Source organism: Pinus tabuliformis, chromosome 4_2 (assembly GCF_031772625.1).
Source record: "Pinus tabuliformis cultivar Carrire ecotype Pingquan chromosome 4_2, CPIR1, whole genome shotgun sequence".
In the NCBI taxonomy this organism is placed as follows: domain Eukaryota; kingdom Viridiplantae; phylum Streptophyta; class Pinopsida; order Pinales; family Pinaceae; genus Pinus; species Pinus tabuliformis.
This window is the reverse complement of record NC_142304.1, coordinates 952,391,203-952,415,590: the sequence shown is the minus strand read 5'-3', so window position 1 is coordinate 952,415,590 and position 24,388 is coordinate 952,391,203. Positions and strand designations below refer to the sequence as shown.

Below are 24,388 nucleotides of genomic sequence, written 5' to 3'. Positions count from 1 at the left end.
CACTAGTCTCGACTCTCATACTTGGAAATCTAATCTAATCATTAATCTTGCTAAAATTTTACCAAGTAGTTGGGTCATTCATCCGTGTCTCCCAAGCTAGTTGGGTCCCAATTCGTTTTCCTTCACCTCATTCCATAGGGACTACCCCCCATAGCCTGTTGTTGGGAGACAGCTAGAACGGATTGGGCGGGGATCAAAGTATCGCAGTGTCTATACAATTCGGCAACATCACTACCAACCTTGCTTTGATACCATGTTGGAAAATCAAGGAAGTCGTAGATTAAGGTTGATTTTCCATTCTTGATAATTACTTGTGAGGTATCTTGGCCATTTATTACTTTATTATTTATTCTTCATCAAGCAATTATCAAAACATAAAATGCATGAAGATCACAAGAACACAAGATATAGGCTCCAAGCCAAGGAAAACCCCCACAGTTGGGCCCACAAGATGCTCCACATATCAACAGAATCAGCATGATGAGTAGAATCCATTGGTGAGGGTCTCCAAGGCAAACTCATTAATCTGCTGCTTCAAACACTCCAGCAAATGCAGGATATGATCATCGTCCAGAGAAACCAAACCCTAGAGCTAGGGATTCATCACTGCATCATCTCATTAATGACATTCTACATAACGAGGACATCAATGACAACACCCTGCACTGCTCGACATCCTAAACCTGCTCTCTCACTTTGACATGGATCACAACATCCTCAACAATCCACAACGTTCTCTATTGATACAAAAGGAAGCTCAAAAGGATGAACAAAACTAACATAGAAAAATGCTGGTAAATATTCTTCTTCAACTACCAATCTAGTTGTTCCCAAGGCACTGTTTGTATAGAAGACATGAATTTGATGAAGAAAATGATTGCACTGGCACTTCCCAGCTCCTTTTCCGCAGGCTCTAAGGGAAAGCATTTGAGAATTACAACATTGGAGTAAATTCAAAAGTCTATGATTTATTTATCCAGATTCTACTTCTATTCCAACTTAATTATCGACAAAGGATGCATACCTTCCAAATAAAATATATTTACAGGATGACAAAACTGAAATGGAATTTTGAGTGAAGAAGATACTTGAAGTAGAGGTGGAAAAAGAAGACCACAAAAAAAGGGAAACTTGACAATGGAGTAAATGCACAGTATGAATTAGAGATGTCGTAAAACTAAAGTGCTCATTAGTTACAATTCAAAGACTGGTGACAGAGCCAAGATTGATAAATCTGACCTTTCTTGTTCCTCGAAGTTCTCGAATTTCCAATACTAATCCTGTAGCAGCATCACAGAACCTTGGAATGGGTAATTGGAAACCTATTTGGGACATTTCTGAAACTGTCTGAATATCTTGTTCGTAATATGTTAGCATGCAACTATTGCTTATGACCTGAGGTGAATCGTGGAATAACTAGCTACAATATGCACATCTAAAAACAACCATTGACATTAGTATACCAGGTGAAATCAGAAGCATATCTGTATTTCCATAGAAGGTTCACCGAAAGTGTATAAGCTACTCTTGTTGCCTCTAAAACTGTCCAGATTGAGTTAAATGACCTTGCTGGAAAGGGTACTTGGTACCTGAGTATTCCTGCATGAGATTGTCAATGAAAAAACTGATATTTTCCATTATTTGGGATACTTCTCAGATTGTAGATCAATTGATGCTTCTGACCAGAACATATTGTCTTTGGGCCAAATCGTTAACAGAGTATAGAAACATTCATGAACTAGTAGATCAAATGCATAGAAAGAAGCATGACAGGGATAGTTCAATGACCTTAACCACTGCAAATGCCATAAACCATTGTTGAGATGTCTATTTTGGCCTCCAAACAAAGAGGAGGAAAAAAGGAGATAATGACAATAGGGGGAGTATCTGACAAATCATAGAGAAATGCAGAGTCTGACAAATCATAGAGAAAATGCAGACAGAGGACCACCCCATTTGCCATTGATGTCAAAGGGGGAGAAAACACTGAAAGGAGGAGAGTATTGCCATCAATAACAAAGAGGGAGATTGTTGAGATGTCGTCATTGTTGTCATTGATGGCCTAAGCAAAGGAGATGTCTACCAAGGAGGACTGTCACATGAGGGCCCTATCCCAACATCCAGAGACATTGCCAAAGTCAAAAATCATCCACCCTCAAAGAATACAGTACATCAATATATTCGGCTTGGTTCAAAAGTCCCTAATGGACAAGAATTGAGGATATATCTGTGCACGATGCTCACCAAGTTCAGGAAGAATGGTGTGAAGTTTCAAACAGTGGTACAAATAAAGTATTTGCATCGATATAAGATTGGAATCAGTTGCACAGAAAGGAGGCTACACCAAAAGCCTTTTATTGAATGGATTGGGCATTGAAGAGCGTATTTTTCTTCTGCCAGTTTTTGAGCAATGCATACAGAAGCAAATGCTCATATGCACCCTCTGTAAGCTGCATTTCTGTAATTCAGTAAAAATTCTACCAAAGTCTCCCATTTATTGTTAGAGTTTACCCAATCATTCTCCAGGGAAAAATCACTACGCTGAATGCGTTTGGTATATTATGTTATGCTGGCATTTAAATTTATAGTTTTCCCCCTGCAGAAGAGAGGCTAAAGATCTGTTCAAAAAAAAATATATCTATATACAGGTCAGCTTCCACAAATGGTCATGTCAGCCCCTTCACCCAACAGACATGTTTGTTCACTCATTACCAAACCACTATAAATCAACATGACACCTCACCATTTGTATCATCATTCAGTCAAGCAACAGAAGGTAAAAAAAAGGAAGCACAGAGAGTATTCGACCAAGGAAGTAACTCAGAGAATGAATATCTGAAGGAAAAAGAAATGTGATTATCTGAGGAAAAGAAAAGGAGCAGAACAGAGATATTTCGGTATCTATCTTGGGATTGAGATACAGAACTTCGAATTTGGATTCTGTGATTTTTCATGCCATTTTAAACAAGTTTTTTGTGATTTTCGTTGCACCTGGAGCACATTTTTATTCAGCCTTTGTTGCATTTGGAGTAGACTTTTACAGGAACAGACTTCGGCAACTTACTAACTCGCATCACACAGAAATTGCGGTTCTTTTGTGGCTCACCTTTTTCACTGAAATTATGGTTCTCCTGTAGCAAGAATTCTTCAGAGAAGTAGTTCATTGGGAAGCTCGTATATCACAGAAAAATATGTGAGACCTCCGACCTCTTTTTCCACAACATAAGCCTGAACAGAGCTCCAAACAGAGCCTCTGCCAATTCAAGACCTGATTTTTTACCTAGTGCGACTTCAAATTTTTGATAGTTGGAAGAGCAGACCCACCACAGTACCTTGGAACATATTCAGATCAAGTGTGGGTTGGACAATTGATGTAATGGCAGATAGTTGTTCAGTTCTTGAGAGACACTTCATTGGGATGCTTTGCTATCCCTTGTTAGTTAATGTTTATAGTAATTATGAATGCCTTATTTAGGGTTTGGGAAGTTTTTGTAGAAGTCCTTGCTTGGGATAATGTGGAAGGATTTGTTGTACCAGCTTTGCCAAAATTGAGAAGTTTGGAACAGGCCTATTTCAAGCAATCTTGGAAAGCAATTTGAGGAGCAGATTTAAACCAATTCCTTCACAGCATTCTTGTAGCTTGTGAACAGACATTGTAGCATTCATTGAATATATTTTGAAGTACTCCCCTAGCAGACATGAGCATTGGTGACACATTCAGTGTCCTGCTGAAGTTGACCTTGGATTGAACCAGATCTTGAAGTAACCTGGAGGGGCATTTGTAGTGGCCCTTTGAAGCATTTGCCAAAGCAGATCTTGGAGCTATTTGAAGGCATTGTTGGAGCAGTAGCTTTGTTGAAGAAAACCTTTATAGACTTGTTGAAGAATTTTTTGGAATTTTTGAGGAAGCACTAAAACCATCTTGAAGAATTGAAGCAGATTAAGAGGGTTGGAGTCCTAGAGGATTGGAGTCCTCACACAAGGTTGGAACCATGTGGAAAATCAGGTCGGAACCTGAATTATTCGAGAGGATTGGAGTCCTCAAGTAGACCAAGTTGGAGCTTGGTGTAGTACAGGTTGGAGCTTGGTTTGAAATTGAAGATTGGAATCTTCATCTAGGGTTGGAGCCCTGAAGTGTTATTGTACTTGAATTGTTGTAAAAGATGATTGGAGTCCTCATCATTCTTATTAATAAAATTATTCTTTTATTGTACATCTTGTGTTCTGGTTTTACTAAGTTATCTTAACTGGTATAAGATAACAATTGTAAAAGAAATACTGATTCACCCCACCCCCACTCTCAGTATTTCCAACATGATATAGATCTGGTTTATATTTCACATCCTTGGATCTAACCCTCAATGGTGAAGCAACTTTGAATCTGTTCAGGATCTCTTATAAGTATAAAGTTGATTTCGAACTTTGCTTGAAAACATATGGATCTGTGCTAATCTTTCTCTCACATAAAACCTTTTTCAAAGGATTGATGCCAACGTTGAAGCAGTTTTGTGGTTTATATGCCTAATGATGCTAGGATGATGCTATACTAAGGGTAATGCCCAGAATATGAAGTGAAAAGACCTGCATTTTTAATATCTGAAATTTGAATTACTGGACATCTAGGGCTTCAACTCTTGTTTCTCAGATCTCATTTATGGATGCGTGGTATGGTAACTCACTTTTACATACACAAACATCCAAAAAGTTTCCACCCCTTTAACAACTGTGATGATGGTTTAAACTTTAAAGGCTAAAAATTCCAAATTGGGATAATTCCAGTCTTGTTACACTATTTATCTTGCACCGTTTGAATGGATCTAACTTCTAGTGCATATCTTTAAACATATCAAAGCAATCTTTGATGCAAAAACCCATCATAAATGCGAGCATCACAACAATGCATCAAAGAACAGCTGTGAGGTTCTAATTGCTTGTCCACTGCAAAACTTATGACCTCTTCCTAATCTGAATGGCAAATACACTTGACACCTTATATGAGCACTTAAACAGTTAACATCTCATTGCTGGGACATACTTACACAAAGCATAAATGTTTCATTACTACTTTCAGTACTTGGGTTACATATTTCACTGTTTAGAATGTCTCTGTCTCTATTTTTAGTGATGGAAATCGACTCTAAATATACAGCAATGAATGTGTTGAATGCTGGTACTCTTCATTGATTTATAACCACTGTTGATATGTTGAATTAAACATTGTTCACTGGCATTATTTCATAACTGTTTTGGATATTCTAAATATTATCTATAATAAAATATTGGTGCCCAAATAATGTGGGGACACAGATCATCCACTGCTTATTTGATGTAAATTTCACTATCTGAAACACTTTCACACATCATTGGACTAATCACTGGTGCATCTCCTATACTGCCCACTGTTCTATGGTTAGCATTCACTATTGAATGATGCAACTTGGCTCACATTTCCTAATAATATGATTCTGTTGTCTTTATTGTTCCTTAAATACATAACAGTATATCTGATTTCTAAGCGATGGTATTATAAAGAAATCAAGATGAAAGGTAAATAGATCAGTTCCAGGAAAATGAAAATTTACCAGCGAGCATGCTTGCAATCACCTCAAATGTAAAATTCTTGCTCACATCAAGAGGCTCTCTGCAATCAACTGATGGCCACAAATCTGGGTAACCAACGCCCCTACACATCATAAAATCAATGCAAGTGATAAACGGAAGATATAAATAAATAAACAATCTGGAGATGACAAGCATTTTGAGCAGAATATACTGATGCTACTAAATATATTATATTCCCAATACAATGGAGAAGTTTACACTCGGAACCTCCAAACCTAATGTCAATATTTTGGTCTTTTGATATGTTAAGCTATACAATTAAACACCCTGACAGGCCTGTTTTCCTATTGTAACTTTGTCAGTAGAGCTTCAACACACTGTGTTATGAACATGTCAGAGAGGATTGGAAGAATTGCTGCAATAAGTACCAAGGGTAATATATTTGTATATTTCTTGAGATAAGGGAACCATTGAAGACATGTTGGAAGGAGACCCCCTGGTTTAATATATGTAATAAGACATTACAAGAGTAGACAGTGACATGACACTCACTGGAATGGTCACTCCCCTGGATTAAAATAAATAAGTTAATCACAGGATACAATGTACTAGCTTTTGGTGCTTCGAAAGAGTTTTCACCTAGATAGGGGAGCACTCCATGTGATGTGGAGAACTACCCTTTTGTTGTTATATGGTCGACATACATTTGGAAAGCTTAGTGGGATGTATGCTTACCTTGGGGAGGCACACTTATTGATGCAGTAGTTGGCACATGTGGCAGTTTGATATCTTCTACAAGAGCACACTTGTTGAGGAGGTTGAACACTTGGGCATTTGGAGTGACCACCTTGGAGGAAGGCATTATGCACTGAAGTTGGGCACAGAGTATGGCACAAATGCGCTCAAATACTCAGAAAAATCATATTTATTATTATTAAAAGATAGAAGATGATTACAATTTGAGGGAGGCCCTTGGCTTTATACCGCCCTGGGTGCCTCTTGGTGAATGGGCATGATCTTTGATCATGCCCTTTGCCTAATAACTACTTAACTAACTAATTTTTATATAACATTGCCTTCCTCCCAGAAAATGCTTTGTCCTCAAAGCATATGTAACAACGGATGTTGTTGATGAAATCCTTCAGTTTCCCAAGAAGCTTCTTCTTCTGGTAAGTCCTTCCACTTGATCAAGTATTCCTTGATTACACGAGATCGAAGCTTCTTTTCTCTAGTGGATATGATACCTTCTGGTTCTAAAATGACCCTTCCTTCATCATCTAAGGATGGAAGCATTGTTTGTGCTGATTGATGGTCGCCCAGTGCCCTTTTAAGGTAGGATACATGGAAGACGTTGTGAACACGACTTTTATCCGGAAGGCTTAAACTATATGCAACTTGGCTGATCTTTTTGTTGATCTGATATGGTCCATAGAACTTTGGTGCCAATTTATTTTTTCCTTTTTGTTTCAAGGACAATTGCTTGTATGGCTGGAGCTTGACAAATACCCATTCTCCAACTTCAAACTCTCTTTCGGCTTTGTTTCGGTCATCCTGTTGCTTCATACGGTTTCTTGCATTATTTAAATTTTCATTTAGGGTTTGGACAGTTCTTTGGGTTCCTTCTAGTTGGTTTTTAACAGTTGGTAGATTTGTTTGGACGATAGCTAGATCCTTCCATTTTGGAGGTTCGTACCCATACAAAGCTTGGAATGGAGTCATTTTTGCTGACGTATGATAAGTAGAATTATACCACCATTCAGCATGATGCAACCACTGAACCCACTTATTTTTTTTTCTGTAGCGTAACAACGTAGGTAAGCTTCCAAACATTTATTGACAACTTCCATTTGTCCATCTGTTTGAGGGGTTAAGCGGAACTCATATTTAGGTAGGTTCCTATATGGTTGAACAATTCCTTCCAAAAATTACCCTTAAATTTGGCATCTCTATCACTCACAATGACTTTTGGAAAACCGTGTAATTTACAAATATTTTTGCAAAATATTTCAGCGATTTGTTTAGCTGAGTATGATTTCTTCATTGCAATAAAGTGACCATATTTAGTGAGTCTATCGACTACTACGAAAATCTTATCCTTGCCTTCAGATACAGGTAATCCCCTCAATAAAGTCCATTGGTATTTCTTCCCATTTCTGATTCGGAATGTTAAAAGGGTGAAGTAATCCATGTGTCATAATATTTTCACTTTTATTTCTTTGACATGTGTCACATTCCGCTACATATTTCTGAATATCGTGACTCATCCCCTTCCAAAAGAATGATTGACGTGCATTGTAGTAAGTTTTAAAGAATCCTACATGTCCGGCTGACAGTGAATTGTGTGACTCCTTGAGTATCTTGGATTTAAACTTGGAGTTTGAATTCAGATAGATTCTTCCTTTGTACCATAGAATGTCGTTCTTCCATTCAAATTTTGAGTTGTCTGGAAGGTTATTGATTATCGCAGTTATTTCTGGATCCTTAGCATACTCACTTCGAATCTCATTAAGCCATTCAAGAACAACAACCGAGACTGCAAGTAATGTTGGTTCTTCGTCCTTCCTAGACAGGGCATCTGCTACTACATTGTCCTTTCCCCTTTTATGTAGTATCTCCATGTCAAAGGCGGCAATTTTTTCAATCCATTTTTGTTGTTCTTCGGAAAGTGTTTTTTGTTGAAGGAGGTGCTGGAGACTATTATGGTTTGTTCAAATGGAGAACTTACTTCACAAAAGATATTGTCTCCAACTTACCCAATGCGTGCATAATAGCGAGCATTTCCTTGTTGTATGTGGACTTAAAACGTTCTCTTTTATTGAGCTTCCTACTTTCAAAAGCTATTGGATGCCCTTCTTGCATTAACACTGCGCCTATACCGAATCCGGAAGCATCACACTCGATGATAAATGGTTTAGAGAAATCTGGAGTTGCCAATACCAGGGCATTAGACATAACTTCCTTTAGTTCTTCAAAACACCTTCCTGCTTCCTCATTCCATTGAAATGAATTCTTCTTTAAAAGGTTTGTTAGAGGTGCAGTTATATGTGCATAGTTTTTAATAAATCTTCGGTAATATCCAGTCAATCCTAAGAACCCTCTTAGTTTGGATATATTAACTGGTTTGGGCCATTCCTTCATAGCTTTCAGTAGTGTAAGAACTTTATCCAAATGTTGTAGGTGCTCCTTCCAAGTTTTATTGTAAATTAAAATATCATCAAAGAATACTAATACAAACTTCCTAAGATATGGACGGAATAACTCGTTCATAGTGGCTTGGAATGTTGTTGGTGCATTGGTTAACCCAAATGGCATTACTTTAAATTCATAGTGACCTTCGTGTGTTCGGAACATCGTTTTTGGTATGTCTTCCAACCTGATTCTGATTTGGTAATAGCCTGACCTTAAGTCAAATTTTGAGAAGTATTTTACACAATGTAGTTCATCCAACATGCCATCGATAAAGGGAATTGGGAATTTGTTTTTAATCATTATTTTGTTTAATCCTCTATAATTAATGCATAGCCTGAATGATCCATCCTTCTTCCTTATCAATACCACTGGAGCAGCATACGGACTCTTACTTTACAAGATGATCCCACATTTTAAAAGGTCTTGGATTAATCTCTCAATTTCAGTCTTTTGGTGATGTGGATATCGATACGGCTTGATGTTGACAGGGTCTGATCCTGCTTTGACTTCTATTGTATGCTTGATTTCCTTGTTAGGAGGCATTATCACAGGCAGGTCTTGGAATACCTTTTCATGCTTCTGAATTAGCTCTTGTACTTCTGGTGACTCTTCGCTGATCATATTTGCAGATAACATTTCTAACTGGTGACATTGTACTACATAAGTTGGTGCTCCTTTCTAAATCATCTTCATCATCTGGGATGACGACACGATTTGATTCTCTGGTGCTTGGAGTCCGTATAACTTGTACCTCTGCCCTTCCCAATTAAAGCTTATGAACTTCTCTTGATGGTTGGCAGAGTAAGTGCCTAGGGTTCGTAGCCACTGGATACCTAAGACCACATCTACTCCTCCTAATGGTACAGTGAAGAACAGGGATTCTAAATTAAAGTCTTGAATTTGCAATTTGACCTTATGGCATTTCCCTACCTTTTCAATCTTCTTACCATCAGCTACCATCACCTTCATGTTGGGTAAGGGAAATGAGAAAATGTTGAGTCTTTTTGCCACGGTTGCATCTAAAAAATTGTGGGTGCTACTGGAGTCGATGAGAAGCACTACGTTGTTCTTCGTTATATGTCCTTTTAATTTTAGAGTCTGGGGTTGTAATATACTTGTCATAGCTGATTGTGACACTTGCATAATACTTTCGTCATCTAATTCTAGAGGAAATTTTTGGGCATCTTCTACTCCTTCTATGTCTGATGTTTAGGGTCCCACTTCTCGCCACAGCATTTGCATTTGCCTTCTTTTATCCTTTGCATTTCCACATTAGGTTTTTCGCCTTCACAAAGATGTCGTGGTACATATATTGTATTATCCGTATTCACAGACTAGGGCATTCTTCGTCTCGAATATAATTTTTCCGGTTTTGACCACAATATCTATTCAAATTTCTTTTCAGCAGCTTTTGCTTTTTGTCTTGCTACTTCTATTGACGTAATGTCATGAAGCTCAAGTTCTACTCGTAGATGAGTTTTAAGTCTGGAGATGTATGATTGAATTAGACGGGATTCTGGTAACCTACGTACTCGTGTTGCTAAGGTCTCCCATTCTCGGGTGTACTCATCCACATTTCCTTTTTGTCGTAATCTGATGAGTGTTGAAAAGAACTCTTCTTCCTTTACACCTTGGAATCTTTTAAAGAATGCATCCTTAAATTTTCTCCAACTAATGGCAACTGTCGTCTTCTTCCAACACATATACCAATTATATGCTTTGCCTTCCATTTTCATGGAAGCGTGTCTGTCAATATCGTAAATCTCGAAATATTCTTCTGCTTTATTCAGCCATGCAATATTGCATTTTTCGTTACCATCGAATTTGGGTAGCTCGATTTTTTCTCTTTGTTGATACGTCACTAACGGTGGAGCGAAACAAGGGTATTGATTGGTGAATGTATTCTAGAGCTACATATTTGCAAAAGTCGCGTTACTATTTCCTGTTGATTTGGGGTAGCATCGAATGTGCTCTAGCCATGAAAATTGGTGGAGAGGCTAAAGCACATGACATCTCCAAGACCCAGAAATGGTTTGGGGAAATTCCACCCAGTTAGAGACATATTAAAATGATTAATATTTTTAATGGGTTCCTAAGTCTAAACTTAGGAAAATAAAAATATTAATGGGTATTAATATAAAACTAGGTGAGAATGTTCTAAAAGACATGGATCAAGCCAAATCTTATCTTAGCGGTTGATTAGAGATTTAATCTCAGGCGCTGAAGACTCAACAGAAAAAGTATAAGAGGAGGCTTGAGGATCAGTTGGAAATGCACCAAGTTGATCAGTCAGTTCGATTTTCTCCCATCTCATCTAGGTTGCAAGAGATATCACGGTACTAATAGATGTATACCTAGCTACCGAGGCGAAGGTATCCTCATAGTCAATCCCTTCCTTTTGAGCATACCCCTTAGCCACAAACCTGGCCTTGTATTTTTCAATACTGTCGTCCGCAGCATATTTGATCTTGTAGATCCATTTTGAACCTACCACAGATCTATCTTAAGACCTTGACACCACCTCCCAAACATCATTTACCATAATGGAGTTATACTCCTCCACCATCGCATCTAGCCAGACCTAATGCTGAGCTGCCTCTTTGAAGCTGGCAGGCTCTCCATCCTGAGCTACTAACGCCTGATACCTGTCTGGCTGTTTTCGCTCCCTTTTACTGTTCCTTGGCTCTCCGATGAAGTTCTTTGCATCACGCAGAATCTGACGAAGTTCCCTGTTGATTCTTCCTCTACCAACAAGTGCTTTTGTTTGCTCCTCTTCCTCATCATGAGAATCTTCCTGATCTGAGAAAGGATTCTTCACTTCCGTTGGTTGAAGAGGCATGACCAACGGATCCTCTTTTGAATTCTCCTTGGAAGGCATTTCGCGAGATCTTCTGAAAGCTCTGTCCTCCATGAACATTACATCTCATCGTACTACTACCTTCATGCTCCCTGGAAGATAGATCCTATATGCCTTAGCGTTCTCACTATATCCTGCCAGATACCCCTTTTTTGCAGTCTGATCCAACTTCTTCCTCTTTTCTTCGGGTATGCAACAATATGCCAAACTCCCAAATATCCTAAAATGACTGACTTCAAGTGTCTTCCCAATGAAAACTTTCTCTGAAGTAATCTTGCCCAATGCCCAATGAGAAGTCCTGTTCTGAACATAGATAGCTGTGTTGCATGCTTCTACCCACAGGAATTTTGGCATATCCTGATCATACAACATGGCTCTAGTTGCTTCTACAATAGTCTTGTTTTTCCTTTCTGTCACCCCGTTCTGCTCCGGATTATAGGGAGTTGTCCACTCTCTTCTGATGCCCTCCTTAGTGCAATAATCAGTGAAGTCCTTATCGACATATTCTCCACCATTATCTAAGTGCAAGACTTTGATTTTCTTACCTGTCAAATTCTCCACTAGAGCCTTGAACTCCTTGAATCGACAAAAAAACTCATCCTTGGCTTTCAAAAAATAATCCAAGTTTTCCTCGAGTGATCATCAATGAAGGTAAGGAAATACTCGACACTGCTGAGAACTTTGACGAACATAGGTCCACAGATATCTGAGTGTATCAATCCTAGTACACTCTTGGCCTTGTGGTTGCTCCTAGGAAATGCCGCCTTGGCATACTTTCCTAGAGCGCATCCCCTGCATACATCATCTTGTTCCGTACTCAGATCTGGAACTCCTATTACAGTGCTCCTAAGAATTCTCAGAGCTCCATGGTGCAAGTGACCCATCCTTCTGTGCCATAGTTTGTTCAAGTCTTTGTCCCCATGACTACCTATTAGTGCCATTGGAGATTCTAGTTGTAATTTGTACAACCGATTACTTTTGATCCCGATCTGCACTTTCTTTTTTCAGCTCAGGTGTTTGACGTATACCTTTTCCTTGATGAAGTAGACGCCATAGCCCTTGCCTTGTAGTTGTGACACGGAAAGTAAGTTCATCCCCAATCCTGGCACATGCAGTGCATTTGTGGCACGTTACCACTCGCCTGATTCTGTCTGAAAAACTATGGTACTCTTTCCTACTGGAGTACACTTTGCCTTGTTCCCCATGGTGATCTGAAAGTTCATCTTCTCTTCTCGATATTCTGAGAAACACTCCCTGATTCTCGTCATATGCCACGAGGCTCCACTATCTATATACCATACTTCTGATGATGCAGCACTAGTCATGCACGCCACTTCCTCTTCCAACCTGGAAGCCAACATAGAGAAATCGAAATCTCTCTCTCTCTTGTGAAATCTTCTGAAAATCTGCGTGAGTCCCGTGAGGTGGATGCCTCTGCATCGTGGTCTCAACCCATAACTGATTTTCCTTTTCTGTCTCTGATTACTTCCTCTGATACCATGTGAAAATTCTATCACTGCAACAACTGATTTAATTTTCCTACTTATTTCATCATAAGTTATTCATGAAATTACTTCAACAAACATTAAAATAAATATTGTTGCAGATATCACATCGTAATACAGAAACAAAAAATATGCACACATTGACACAGTTATTTTGGACTAATGTCCCCAGAAAAACCCAATGTGGGAAAACCGGTGTAGCAAGGGAGGATTTTATTATTCCGCAATTTTCTTGTACAACAGGGTGCCAAACTGGCTTACCCACAGATAGACAAACTTCCAGCACTTTCCTACACCCAGCGTAGGCCCTACTGACCTCTGCTACAGCTTGAAACCCTCTACGTCAGCCTACTGAGGCTCTGCACAGACTCTTTGGGCTTCTGCGTCACTCATGCAGCCTCTACGTGGATGACGCAGGCTCTTCTAGCTTTGCGTAGTCTCTGTTGCCTCTGCGTGGCTTCCTCTCGTTCTGCATCTACCTCTTCTGCGCTGATCTCCCATCTCTTTGTTCTATACTTGCTGCCTCCTGACTGCTCTCCAAACCATTGGTTCAATTTCTCAGCAAACCCCGCTCCAAAAATTGAACTGACTGGTCTCCCTCAGTGTGTCCTCCAAGTGCCCATTAAGCCTCCTCTTATACTTTTTCTGTTGACATCTCAACGGCCGAGATTAAGTCCCTAATCAACGGCTAAGATTAGATCTGGCTTGATCCATGCCTTTTGGACCATTCTAACACAGATTAATATTTTATTTTCCCTAAGTTTAGACTTAGGGACTCCATTAAAAATATTAATTATTTTAATATCTCCTGATCTGTTTAGAATCTGCCCAAACCCTTTCTGGGTTTGGAGATCTCATGTGCCCCAACCTCTCCACCAAATTTCATAGCTAGAGCACATTTGATGCTACCCCAAATCAACACAGGAGAGGATTTCCAAGAGGGAAATCGAGACTCAGAGGGGGTCTAGAAGAGAACTTCAATCTCCAAGGGAGTCGAAGAGAAGATATAAGATGGCAATGAACGAATTGAGGGATCGAGACAGGTTGAACAGAGCATCCAACTTTGTCATCTGGAAGCTCAGGATCCTGTTTGTTCTGGATAGACATCACATCAAGGCCTTCGCCTTGAGAACCATGGCTATCCCAGTCAACCCAGCTGATAACAAAAGGTATGAAGATGCAATGGCCAAGGCAAAGTGCATAATCTTTGATGGGGGCAAGGATCATGTAGTTCATCATATTGCCGAGAAGAATACAGCAAAGGAGATGTGGGATACCTTGATGACATTGTATTAAGGCACTTCCATGCAGAGGAAGATGTTACTGGAGAATCAGTTGCGGTTGTATCAGATGCAGAAGGGGGAGTAGATAGATCTATTCCTCAGCAGGTTGCAGGGAATTCGGGACCAACTTACTTCCATAGGGCCACGCCGGATCACGAGTTAATGGTGAGGACCGCCCTGAACGCAGTCTTTGAGGAGTGGGAGACATTCGTCCAAAGCAATTTGGGCTAAGCGGCTCTTCCAAGATGGGAGGAATTGTGGGCAACTCTTCGCCAAGAAAAGATCAGACGGCTAACCAAGGCGGGAAGTAGCAGCAAAGGAGGTCGAATCAAGAAAAAGGATGAGGATGTGGCTCTGGCATCTGCGGGGCAACAGGGGAAGAGGAAGAAGAAGGACATCTCCAAGATAAAGTGCTTCCATTGTGGGGTGTTGGGTCATTATGCAACCCAGTGTCCCAGGAAGAAGAATAAGGGAGAGGCTTCTGACTCCAAGGCAGCGCCGGCTAAGGTGGAGAAGGAAGTAGAGACTGATGACAACTGTGCCATGAGTGCTCATGTACCTCTAGAGAAGAGGTGGGGAGACATCAAGTTGTAGTCAGGAGGACTACAGAAGATGTGGGGCAAGATCCTTGAGGTACCCAAACTCTTGGATCATATCCGGCTACGAGAGCCCCCGAAAGACGGTAACAGGATGACAAATGTCGGTAGAAGCAGGATGTGGATGGAGCGGCAGAATAGTGCTAGAGTGTAGGGATCTGTAGCAATGCAGAGAAAGTTGCAGCAGTGAGAGAGGCATAGAGGAGGTTGCAGCAGTGCAGGAAGGCACAGAGGTGTTTGCAGCAGTGCGAGAGGCACAGAGTTGTTGCAGCAGTGCAGGAAGGCACAGAGGTGTTTGCAGCAGTGCGAGAGGCACAAAGTTGTTGCAGCAGCGCAGAGGCAGTAGAGAGAGCACAAGATAGCAGCAGAGAGAGCTTCAACGTCAGGAGGGCTTCTAGCCTAACAAGGATGTCAGTATTTGGGTAGATCAATTACCAACGTCTCAGTCACTGAATTGCAGTGCAGCAGTAGCAGTGGTAGTACTATGGGCAGCACGATGCAGCATGACGAGAGAGAGTTGCAGTGAAGATGCAGTGTTGGGAGGAAGGACCGGCATCAGCATGAATGCAGAGGGAGTTGCAGTACAGATGTAGTGGTAGTGGTAGAGACATGGGCAGCAGTACAGGAGGCAATAGTTCAGAGGATGTTAGGTAGCAGGCCAAGCATCAGCACAGGTACCGATGCCAGATGATCAGAGTAATGTTCAATGGTGGACCATTACTAGAGCACATTCCTCGCTAAGAGGGAGTGTTGATTTGGGGTAGCATCGAATGTGTTCTAGCCATGAAAATTGGTGGAGATGCTAAAGCACATGAGATATCCAAGACCCAAAAATGGTTTGGGGAAATTCCAACCTGTTAGAGAGATATTAAAATAATTAATATTTTTAATGGGTTCCTAAATCTAAACTTAGGAAAATAAAAATATTAATGGGTATTAATATAAAACTAGGTGAAAATTTTCTAAAAAACATGGATCAAGCCAAATCTAATCTTAGCTGTTGGTTAGAGATTTAATCTCAGTCGTTGAAGACTCAACAGAAAAAGTATAAGAGAAGGCTTGAGGGTCAGTTGGAAATACACCAAGTTGATCAATCAATTCGATTTTCTGAAGCGGGGTTTGCTGAGAGAAATCGAACCAGTGATCAGAGTTACAGCAAGGGGCAGTTAGTGCATAGCAGACAAGCAGAGATAGTGTCAAAGGATCAGCGTTAAGTCAGAGAAGGCTATGCAGAGCCAGCAGGAGCCACGCAGAGGGCCAGAAGGATTGTGCAGAGGCTACCAGGGCTTGCATGAGTGACGCAGAGGACCATAGAGCCTGCGTAGAGCATCAGAGGGCTAACACAGAGGGTTACGGGCTGACGCAGAGCCTCAGAGAGGCATTGGAGAATTTTTCGTGGAGCAGACTTGTCAAATATCTGCTTCCGAAGAGAGGTATTACTGCCAGAAAGATATCTCTGTTGGGTGAGTCAGTTTGGCACCCTAGTTGTACTCAAGAAAATTGCTTAATAATAAAACCCTCAGAACTGTTGCACCGGTTTTCCCAGGTTGGGTTTTTCCGGGGACGATTGTCCAAAAATAACGGTGTCCTTTGTGTGTTTGTCTATTCTTTCTATTGATGATTTGTAGATGGTTGAGACTGTACTTGTATTTATTTTCAATATTTATATGGTTAAATAACTTGTTAAGTAATTAAACAAGTAGGTGAAATAAACCAGAAAATACAGGAAGAATTCTAACATGTTAGACTTAGAAATTTCAACATTTCCTTGATGGTGCATGGATGATTTTTTTGGAGACTCCTCTTTTTCATGGGAATATGTTGAATCTGATGAATTGTGTTGTTGATTACCTCCATCATCTTGGAGTAGTTGTTCGGGTGTAACCTTCATCCTTTCACACAAAGTGTTCAGCAATGTCATTGTTTGATTATGATTTATTTCGGATTTGATATAGTTTTGCCCGAGCTGCTATTCTATTCGATTTGTTGTATGGACGGAGGACATCAGCAGGGATAGGGATGGACGGGACGGGGTGTGCAGAGGACTGCAGACAGGTGCGAACAAGTGCAGACGGCGGAACGGAACTGAGACTGAGTGATGGAGGGCGACGCAATGCTGGATTGTGGATGCGGGGACAAGGGTCGATGCAGGGGAGTAATACTGTGGACAACAGGGCAGGGCGAAAAGACAAGGCGACAGAACAAGGGAGCATGCACAGGTAATTAGGCAACGATGGAATGACAGCAGAACAGTGAGAGAATGGACAGGGCGCAAAGATGCTGACGTCAAGGATTGAAACCACTCTGATACCAGATGGCACAAACACGCTCGAATACTCAGAAAAATCATATTTATTATTATTAAAATATTGAAGATGATTACAATTTGAGGGAGGCCCCTGGCTTTATACCGCCCTGGATGCCTCTTGGTGAATGGGCATGATCCTTTGCCTAATAACTACTTAACTAACTAATTTTCATATAACAGTCCTAGGAGAATCAAGGACACCTTGCACATATATTGGGAGATGCTTGAGTTGAGGAGCCATTGTTGGAGGAGGCACCATCTTGCTTAGAGAAGCACTTGACATGTGGACACCTTAATTTGGATGGTGCACTCACCTTGGGGGTTGTACAAACCCTAATGTGCAATGTGGCATTCATGCTTAGTGTAACACTCCACCTGGGGCCTCCTTGCTGACTTAGCCTAGGATTTACTTGTGGACTTACTCCATGTTTTATTGTTGGCCTCCCTCACCTATTCCATATATAAACAAAGATAGTGCCTCTGTAATGAATCACTCTTGCATATCATGTTTTAGAGATGTGATAGCTGGTGTGATGCTAGCTATTAGTAAAATCTTAGAAAAACAGTTATTCATTATTCTTGCAACAAGAGGTTGTGAGAGGCATGTGCTAGGCTAAGTCATACAGGTGTTTGACATGGGACACATAGACCCCTGAAACATGACATAGGGGGGTGTGTGTGTGTGCATGTGTTAAAATTACAAAAACAGAATATAGACAAAAAGATGTAATATGAACTAGAAGTTTAGAATAACATAATCCTCATTAAGCATATCATTATTAACATTAGTGTTTATGCCAGGGAGTTCAAACAGTTTTTTGTGAGTAACAACTAACTTCAAATTTCTGACATCTGTTGAAGATGTATGCACAACCATCCCTCCACATCTACAAACTTGTTTCATTTACAAAATGTTGATTGCTTAGAGTCTCCCCTGGTTTCTTAGAAAGGTAAGTAAAAATCACATATGTATTTTACTGCCATGAGTTAAACAACCAAAACACATCAACACTATAAGATACTTCGAGATATGCAAAGAAGCAGAAGTATAACAGCATAAAAGCACAATTGGTCAAGGAGAAACGATGATCTTACCATGACTCTGCATGACCAGGAACATCAATTTCTGCCATTACACTGATGCCTGCCATAAAAGATAATTAGAACTTTCAATCCTCTATTTCAAGGAATAAATTATTAGGATGGAAAGAAACAACTGAAACATCCAATGTTACTGGATTATCACTGGCATTATATTGACTCGTCAAGACCAAAACCAGGAGGAAAGCAAGCATTAATATAAGAGACTGGCCTTATCAAAGAATGTCAGCCATGCATGCAGTCTAATGAGAGTAACACCAGTGTAACTAGCGTTTTTTCAATCATTATCATTAGGCCCTCATTCTGTCCCATCAATTAAGGACCACAAAAGGACATTGCTAAGACAGAAATCCTGCAAAAGCATATTTGCTTGCTACTGCAGCCATGTGAAGCTTGTTCATGTAATGTTCAAAAAGGCCTTTTTAAGGGATCAATCATCCAAGCAAGTTATAGGAGGCAGCCTGCTTTAGTTATATGCATTCTGACCTGAATTATGCAGTATGGTAGCAAACTACTTAGGATAGATCAGCCCTCGTAAATGTATGTGTATATCCCAGACAATGTTTTACAAATTTTATCATTTTTCTTCTAGAAATATTTACTCCTGTTTAAAGCTCCAAATTATTTTCTCATGAGTAAACATTTTTCATGTGTGTTGTTTTATGTCAGGATGCAAAATTATCTCTATCAAGTTGCCCAAGACCTTATGGCAAGTAGACGCTTGGCTTCTGCTACACCTCACCAAGAGTAAGTAACTCTGAACAGGGTAGAAAGCCAGATCAAGATGCACTCATAATAAATTTCTTGATAGCAGATGCTAACAATGTGCTAGCCTGTCACAATTGTATCAACCTTAAATAATCTGGGGTGAGACCAAAAATTTCCACGTAAAAGATGCAGAATAGTTATGTTGAGAAGAGTCCAAAGTAAAATGAGGGAAAAGTAAAAAGAAAGCAAAGAACAAAAAACTTTCAGATACTAGATTTACCACTTAAATAGGGAAGAAGGATGCTCCCTCTTTTCATTCTGACACTGAGACATAGAGCGTCACTTTTTCTTCCATTCTACTCAAATATGGTAACTTAACCATGGCCTTCAAAGCTTCTCCGGACTTGACTTTCATTAAACTTAATCAAGAAGTTCAAGGTCAGAAGAACGAGCTTGGCTGAAATCCTCAAAAAGGCAGACATCTATATCAAAAATAAACTATATCGTCCAAACTAGTTAATTGACCCTTGCAAAGTCGAAAGAGATAAGCATGCAGTCAGATAGACAGAGATAAAATAAGATAATTATATTAATGTCCAACAAAAGAACACAAAGGTAGGTCAATGGGACTGCTGGGTACAGTGATGTTAATACAAAGCAGGACTACTAAAAAGTCTCCTATATAAAGAGCAAGAAATAAAGTAAAAACATGAAGTATATATGTAATAACATGGAAAAACCCTCGAATCCAAGTGTCAGCGGCCGCAATGTGAAGGAGCTGTACAGAGGGAAGGGATCTAGGAACCGGGTGTAGCAGTAAAAAGTCTTCCTTCAATGATTCTGTGCATTCAGCTGACAATATTGATTAACTTTTGCCATTTTCAAGTCTTCGATATTAATGCCTCTAAGTCTATAAGTCATCAAATGGAGTGAAAATTCCAATGCTATAAAAGTCCTACGTGCCTCTTTGAGAATAAATGAAACAAAATTATCCCCAAAAACTTGGGTGAGTTTATCACACCCAGTACGAAACCAAGTCCCTTGATCATCTTGGGGAGCTATTCATATTTTAAGACTTGTTACCTAAGGTTTCTAAATGTGTCCATCGCCATCAGTTAAGTAGTCTAAGAGTAGTAATTACTTCTTGATTATCTGACAAAACTAAGAAAATAATACTAAATTTAGATTGTATCCTTCAAGGTAAATTACATATGAAGATGGCCATATGTTTCATAATTAGATTATTAATCTCAGAAGAGGTCCAACAATACAAATAACATTTAACAAAATAGCCATACCATCAAATAATGTGCTTGGTACTTAGACAATAGGGATTTGGTGCGCACCTCTTGATTTTGCAAACCTTCACATCATTACCAGATACATATCAGAAAAGCTAAATAGAGACCATATGACTTCTTCAAAAAATAAAAGGAAATGAACGCATTAATTTATGAGGAAACATCAAAAAATCAATAATTTATTAATAATAGAGCAAAATAATGTCCCACAGGAAAGTTCAAATGTTTGATAAACATAGACAAATTGATTATGGCAGGTTCCAATATGCCCTATACTGGTGTAGCAATAAACAGTCTTCCTTCAATGATTTTGTAAGCATCTGTTTTTTGTTGATTAACTTTTGCCATTTTCAAATATTTGAATTTAAACACTAAAAAGAGCTTACTGCACACTATCGATTGATGTCATCACTGTTGGATAAAATGTTGTCATTGATGTCAATATACCTAGAAACCCTAATTCTTGTTCTACCCTTATTCCTTATTAAGAAACCTTAAACCTTATCCTAACCCTAAATCCTAAATGCATTGCCTCTCTTAATTCTTATTAGAAATAATAAAGACCTAAACCCTAACCCTATTTTTCTATGATGAAAATACCCTAATCCTTCCCTTATCCTAACCCTAAGTCCTAGATGCATTGCCTCCCTTAATTCTTATTAGAAATAATAAAGTCCTAAACCCTAACCCTATTTTCCTATGATGAAAATACCCTGATCCATATTACATAATACATATATGTATTAAATAATAATACATTTCACACATCGTCTCTCCATATTACAAACTACATAATACGTTTAAGTTTGAACATATTACGCAATATGCTATGCTAGAAACTAGTCGGCTCCAACATATACATGTCACCTCTCCTCCATACGTAACTTTTTGGATCATGAGAAATTGTATAAATAGAGGATGACTCGAGCTAATTTGGGACAGAGAACTCGGTGAAGATAACAGAGAAGAACAGGTAAGTTCACATCTCGTGAACTTAAGGAGAAAAGCAAAAAAAGGGAATAAAAATCATTCTGCACTCAGATCTGGAAACTCGTTCTTAGAACTCGGATCTGGAAACTTGTTTTGGAATTCAAGCCTGGAAACTCAATTTGGAACTCGGATGTAGAAACTCATCTTGGAACTCAGACCTGAAAAACTCAGTTTGGAATTCGGACCTAGAAACCCGTTTTGAGACTCGGACCTGTAAATATAGTTGTGGATTTATTACAGTAACATGTCAAGTGCAAGCTTATCACTGCAGATTTGTTGAAGTGGGAGCTTATCATTGTGGATCTGCGGACTTGTTTGGAAGTTATTAAGAAGAGACACAAAACGATTTGTTGAAGTGTGAGCTTATCACTGTGGATCTGCAAACCTGTTTGGAAGTTATTTAGAAGAGACAAAAAAAGATCTGTTGAAGTGCGAGCTTATCACTGCGGATCTGCAGACCTGTTTGGAAGTTATTTAAAAGAGACAAAATGATCTGTTGAAGTGTGAGCTTATCACTACAGATTTGCGGACCTATTTGGAAGTTATTTAGAAGAGACACAAAACTCCAGGAAACATTCTGAGCCTATGCACCTTTGGAGACTAATGGTAACTCATTGATTTTTGAATATAGACCTTGTAATCTGTGGTAAACATTTTGTCTTAGGGTTGGAACCCTAAATTATTTTTTGGTTTTGGGATTGGTGTCCTTAGGGTTGGGGCCCTAGAATAAATTGTTACACAAGTTGGAGCTTGTAATAGAGGATTGAAGTCCTCAATATTTTGTTAATATAATTTTTATCGATTCCTTAAATTCTAGTTTAAATTGTGTAAAAATCTTAACTGGCATTAATAACAATTGAATGAAATATTGATTCACCCCCCCCCTCAGTATTTCCAACAATTGGTATTAGATTCAGCTTCTTCATAATCGGCCTAACAACTGGAAGAAGGATTTTAAATCACAATGGCCAATAAGGATGCAGGAAAGGTGCCTCAGTTTGATGGAAAAAGAATATATATATATATATATATATATTTAAAGTTAGGATGAAGTTCTATTTGATGTCTCATGGACCAGAATTATGGATAATAGTTCTAGACAGTTATAAAGTTCCACCTTCCCCACCAACAGATCAGGATGGAAGAAAGGTTTATATAGAAAATGCCAAAGCCCTAAATTCTATAACAAGTGGAATTTCTGATTCAGAATTTACAAAGGTTATGAACTGTGAGTCTGCTAAGGAAATGTGGGACAAGCTTGTTGCCATTTATGATGGAGACACCAAAGTCAAGAAGGAAAAACTCCAAACTTTTAGAAGACAATTTGAAAGCCTAAAAATGAATGACGAAGAAGACATTGCAACTTATTTTCTCCGAGTAGATGAAGTTGTCAATTCACTCAAAGGTCTAGGTGAAAATATTGAAGAAAAAACAGTTGTCCAAAAGGTTTTGAGATCACTTCCAAAACATTTTGATTCCAAAGTCAGTGCCATAGAAGAATTAAAAGACTTGGATACCCTATCAATGGATGAACTTCATGGAATTCTCATTGCATATGAAATGAGAAAAGGAATCTCAAATCCTAAAGAAGTTGCATTCAAGGCCTCAAAAGCATCAAGAAAAGGGAAAAGTTGTAATTGTAGCAGTGATGATTCCAATGCTGAAACAGAACTAGCACAATTTGTGAAGAAACTAAGGAAAGGATCCAAACTCAAAGGTAAGTATCCTCTCATTTGTTTTAAGTGTGGTAGAATAGGACATTATGCTGCAAAGTGTCCTTTCAAGAATGATAGTGATGATGAAGATGAACACAAAAAGAAAATATTCAAGAAGAAGGGACCAAATAAAAAGAATTTCTTCTCCAAACAAGATGATTCTGATGAAGATGAATTCAAGATGACAAAGAAAAGTTCAACTAAGAAGACCTTCCTTCTCAAAAAGGATGGTGATGAGTCTGATGAAGAAGATGACTATACTGGGAGTAGCGAACTATTATTCATGGCATTCACAAATGATGATGAATCTGAAGGAGAAGAAGAAGGAAATGTGGATGAATTGTTGATTAGTGCTTTTGAGAAAATGAAAAACTAAAGAAGAAGGTCATTTCCCTCAAAACTGAAAAAGAAGCAAAAAGGAGAGAAGAAATCTTGAACAACAAACTAAAAGAAAAGGAAGAAATTTGTGAGAAACTAGAAGTTGAAATTGTCTCTCTAAGGAAGTAATTGAATCAAGTTAATAAGAGTTTGCAAAGCTCTCAAACTCTTGATATCATCCTTAATACTCAATATAATAAAACAGGGCTTGGTTTCAAAGGTGAATCATCAAATTCAAAGGAGAATACTAATGAAAAATTCAAAAAAGCTATGCTAACGTTCTTTGCAATTATCCAAAAGAAGAGAAGTTGCTCAATCTAGGACAAAGATCCACTTACAACAATCCAAGGAATGAAAAGAAGCCATCTCTAGAAAGAATTGCTACATCAAGCCAAAGCTACCCAAACAAGTATCAAACTATCTTTCTTGGTCATTGTTTCTACTGTAAAAAATTTGGTCATCAAGCTAAGCATTGCAAGGCTTATAAGGATAATAGTTCAAGAAGATATAAGACCAATTATCAGAATAAGTTGATTGGTTCAAGAGAACAAGGTCAAATCAAGACCTATAATTCTTTTGATCCTTTGTCTAAGTATAGTCTAGAATGCTCCAAATGCAATAATTTAGGTCATGATGCACAAAATTGTCCACTTATGTCAAAGGAGAAAGTTTGGAGAAGAAAGGAATCTACTACAAATAAATGTGGTCTAGCTTTATGTGCACAAAGTAATGAAAATCAATGGTTTGTAGATAGTGGATGTTCTAAACACATGACAGGTGACCAAAAGAAGTTTATCTCACTAAATAAAAAGGATGGAAATGTGTCTTTTGGAAGTGGATCTGCTAAGATTGTTGGTAAAGGCACAGTGACTCTCGTTAATGGCAAAGGCAAAGC

General features: G+C 38.9%; 1 protein-coding gene across 1 annotated transcript in view; it reads right to left on the bottom strand.

The window, feature by feature from the left end:
- Window positions 1–1,189: 1,189 nt before the first annotated feature.
- LOC149172810 (beta-hexosaminidase 1-like) overlaps window positions 1,190–24,388 on the bottom strand; it is a 167,111-nt gene continuing 143,912 nt past the window's right edge. Inside the window, exons 8-12 of the mRNA XM_089426475.1 lie at window positions 20,456–20,472; window positions 18,396–18,444; window positions 5,583–5,683; window positions 1,464–1,599; window positions 1,190–1,280 (exon numbers count right to left, since the gene is read on the bottom strand). Coding sequence (XP_089282601.1) covers window positions 1,190–1,280; window positions 1,464–1,599; window positions 5,583–5,683; window positions 18,396–18,444; window positions 20,456–20,472 — 394 coding nt within the window. The remainder of the gene's footprint in view (window positions 1,281–1,463; window positions 1,600–5,582; window positions 5,684–18,395; window positions 18,445–20,455; window positions 20,473–24,388) is intronic.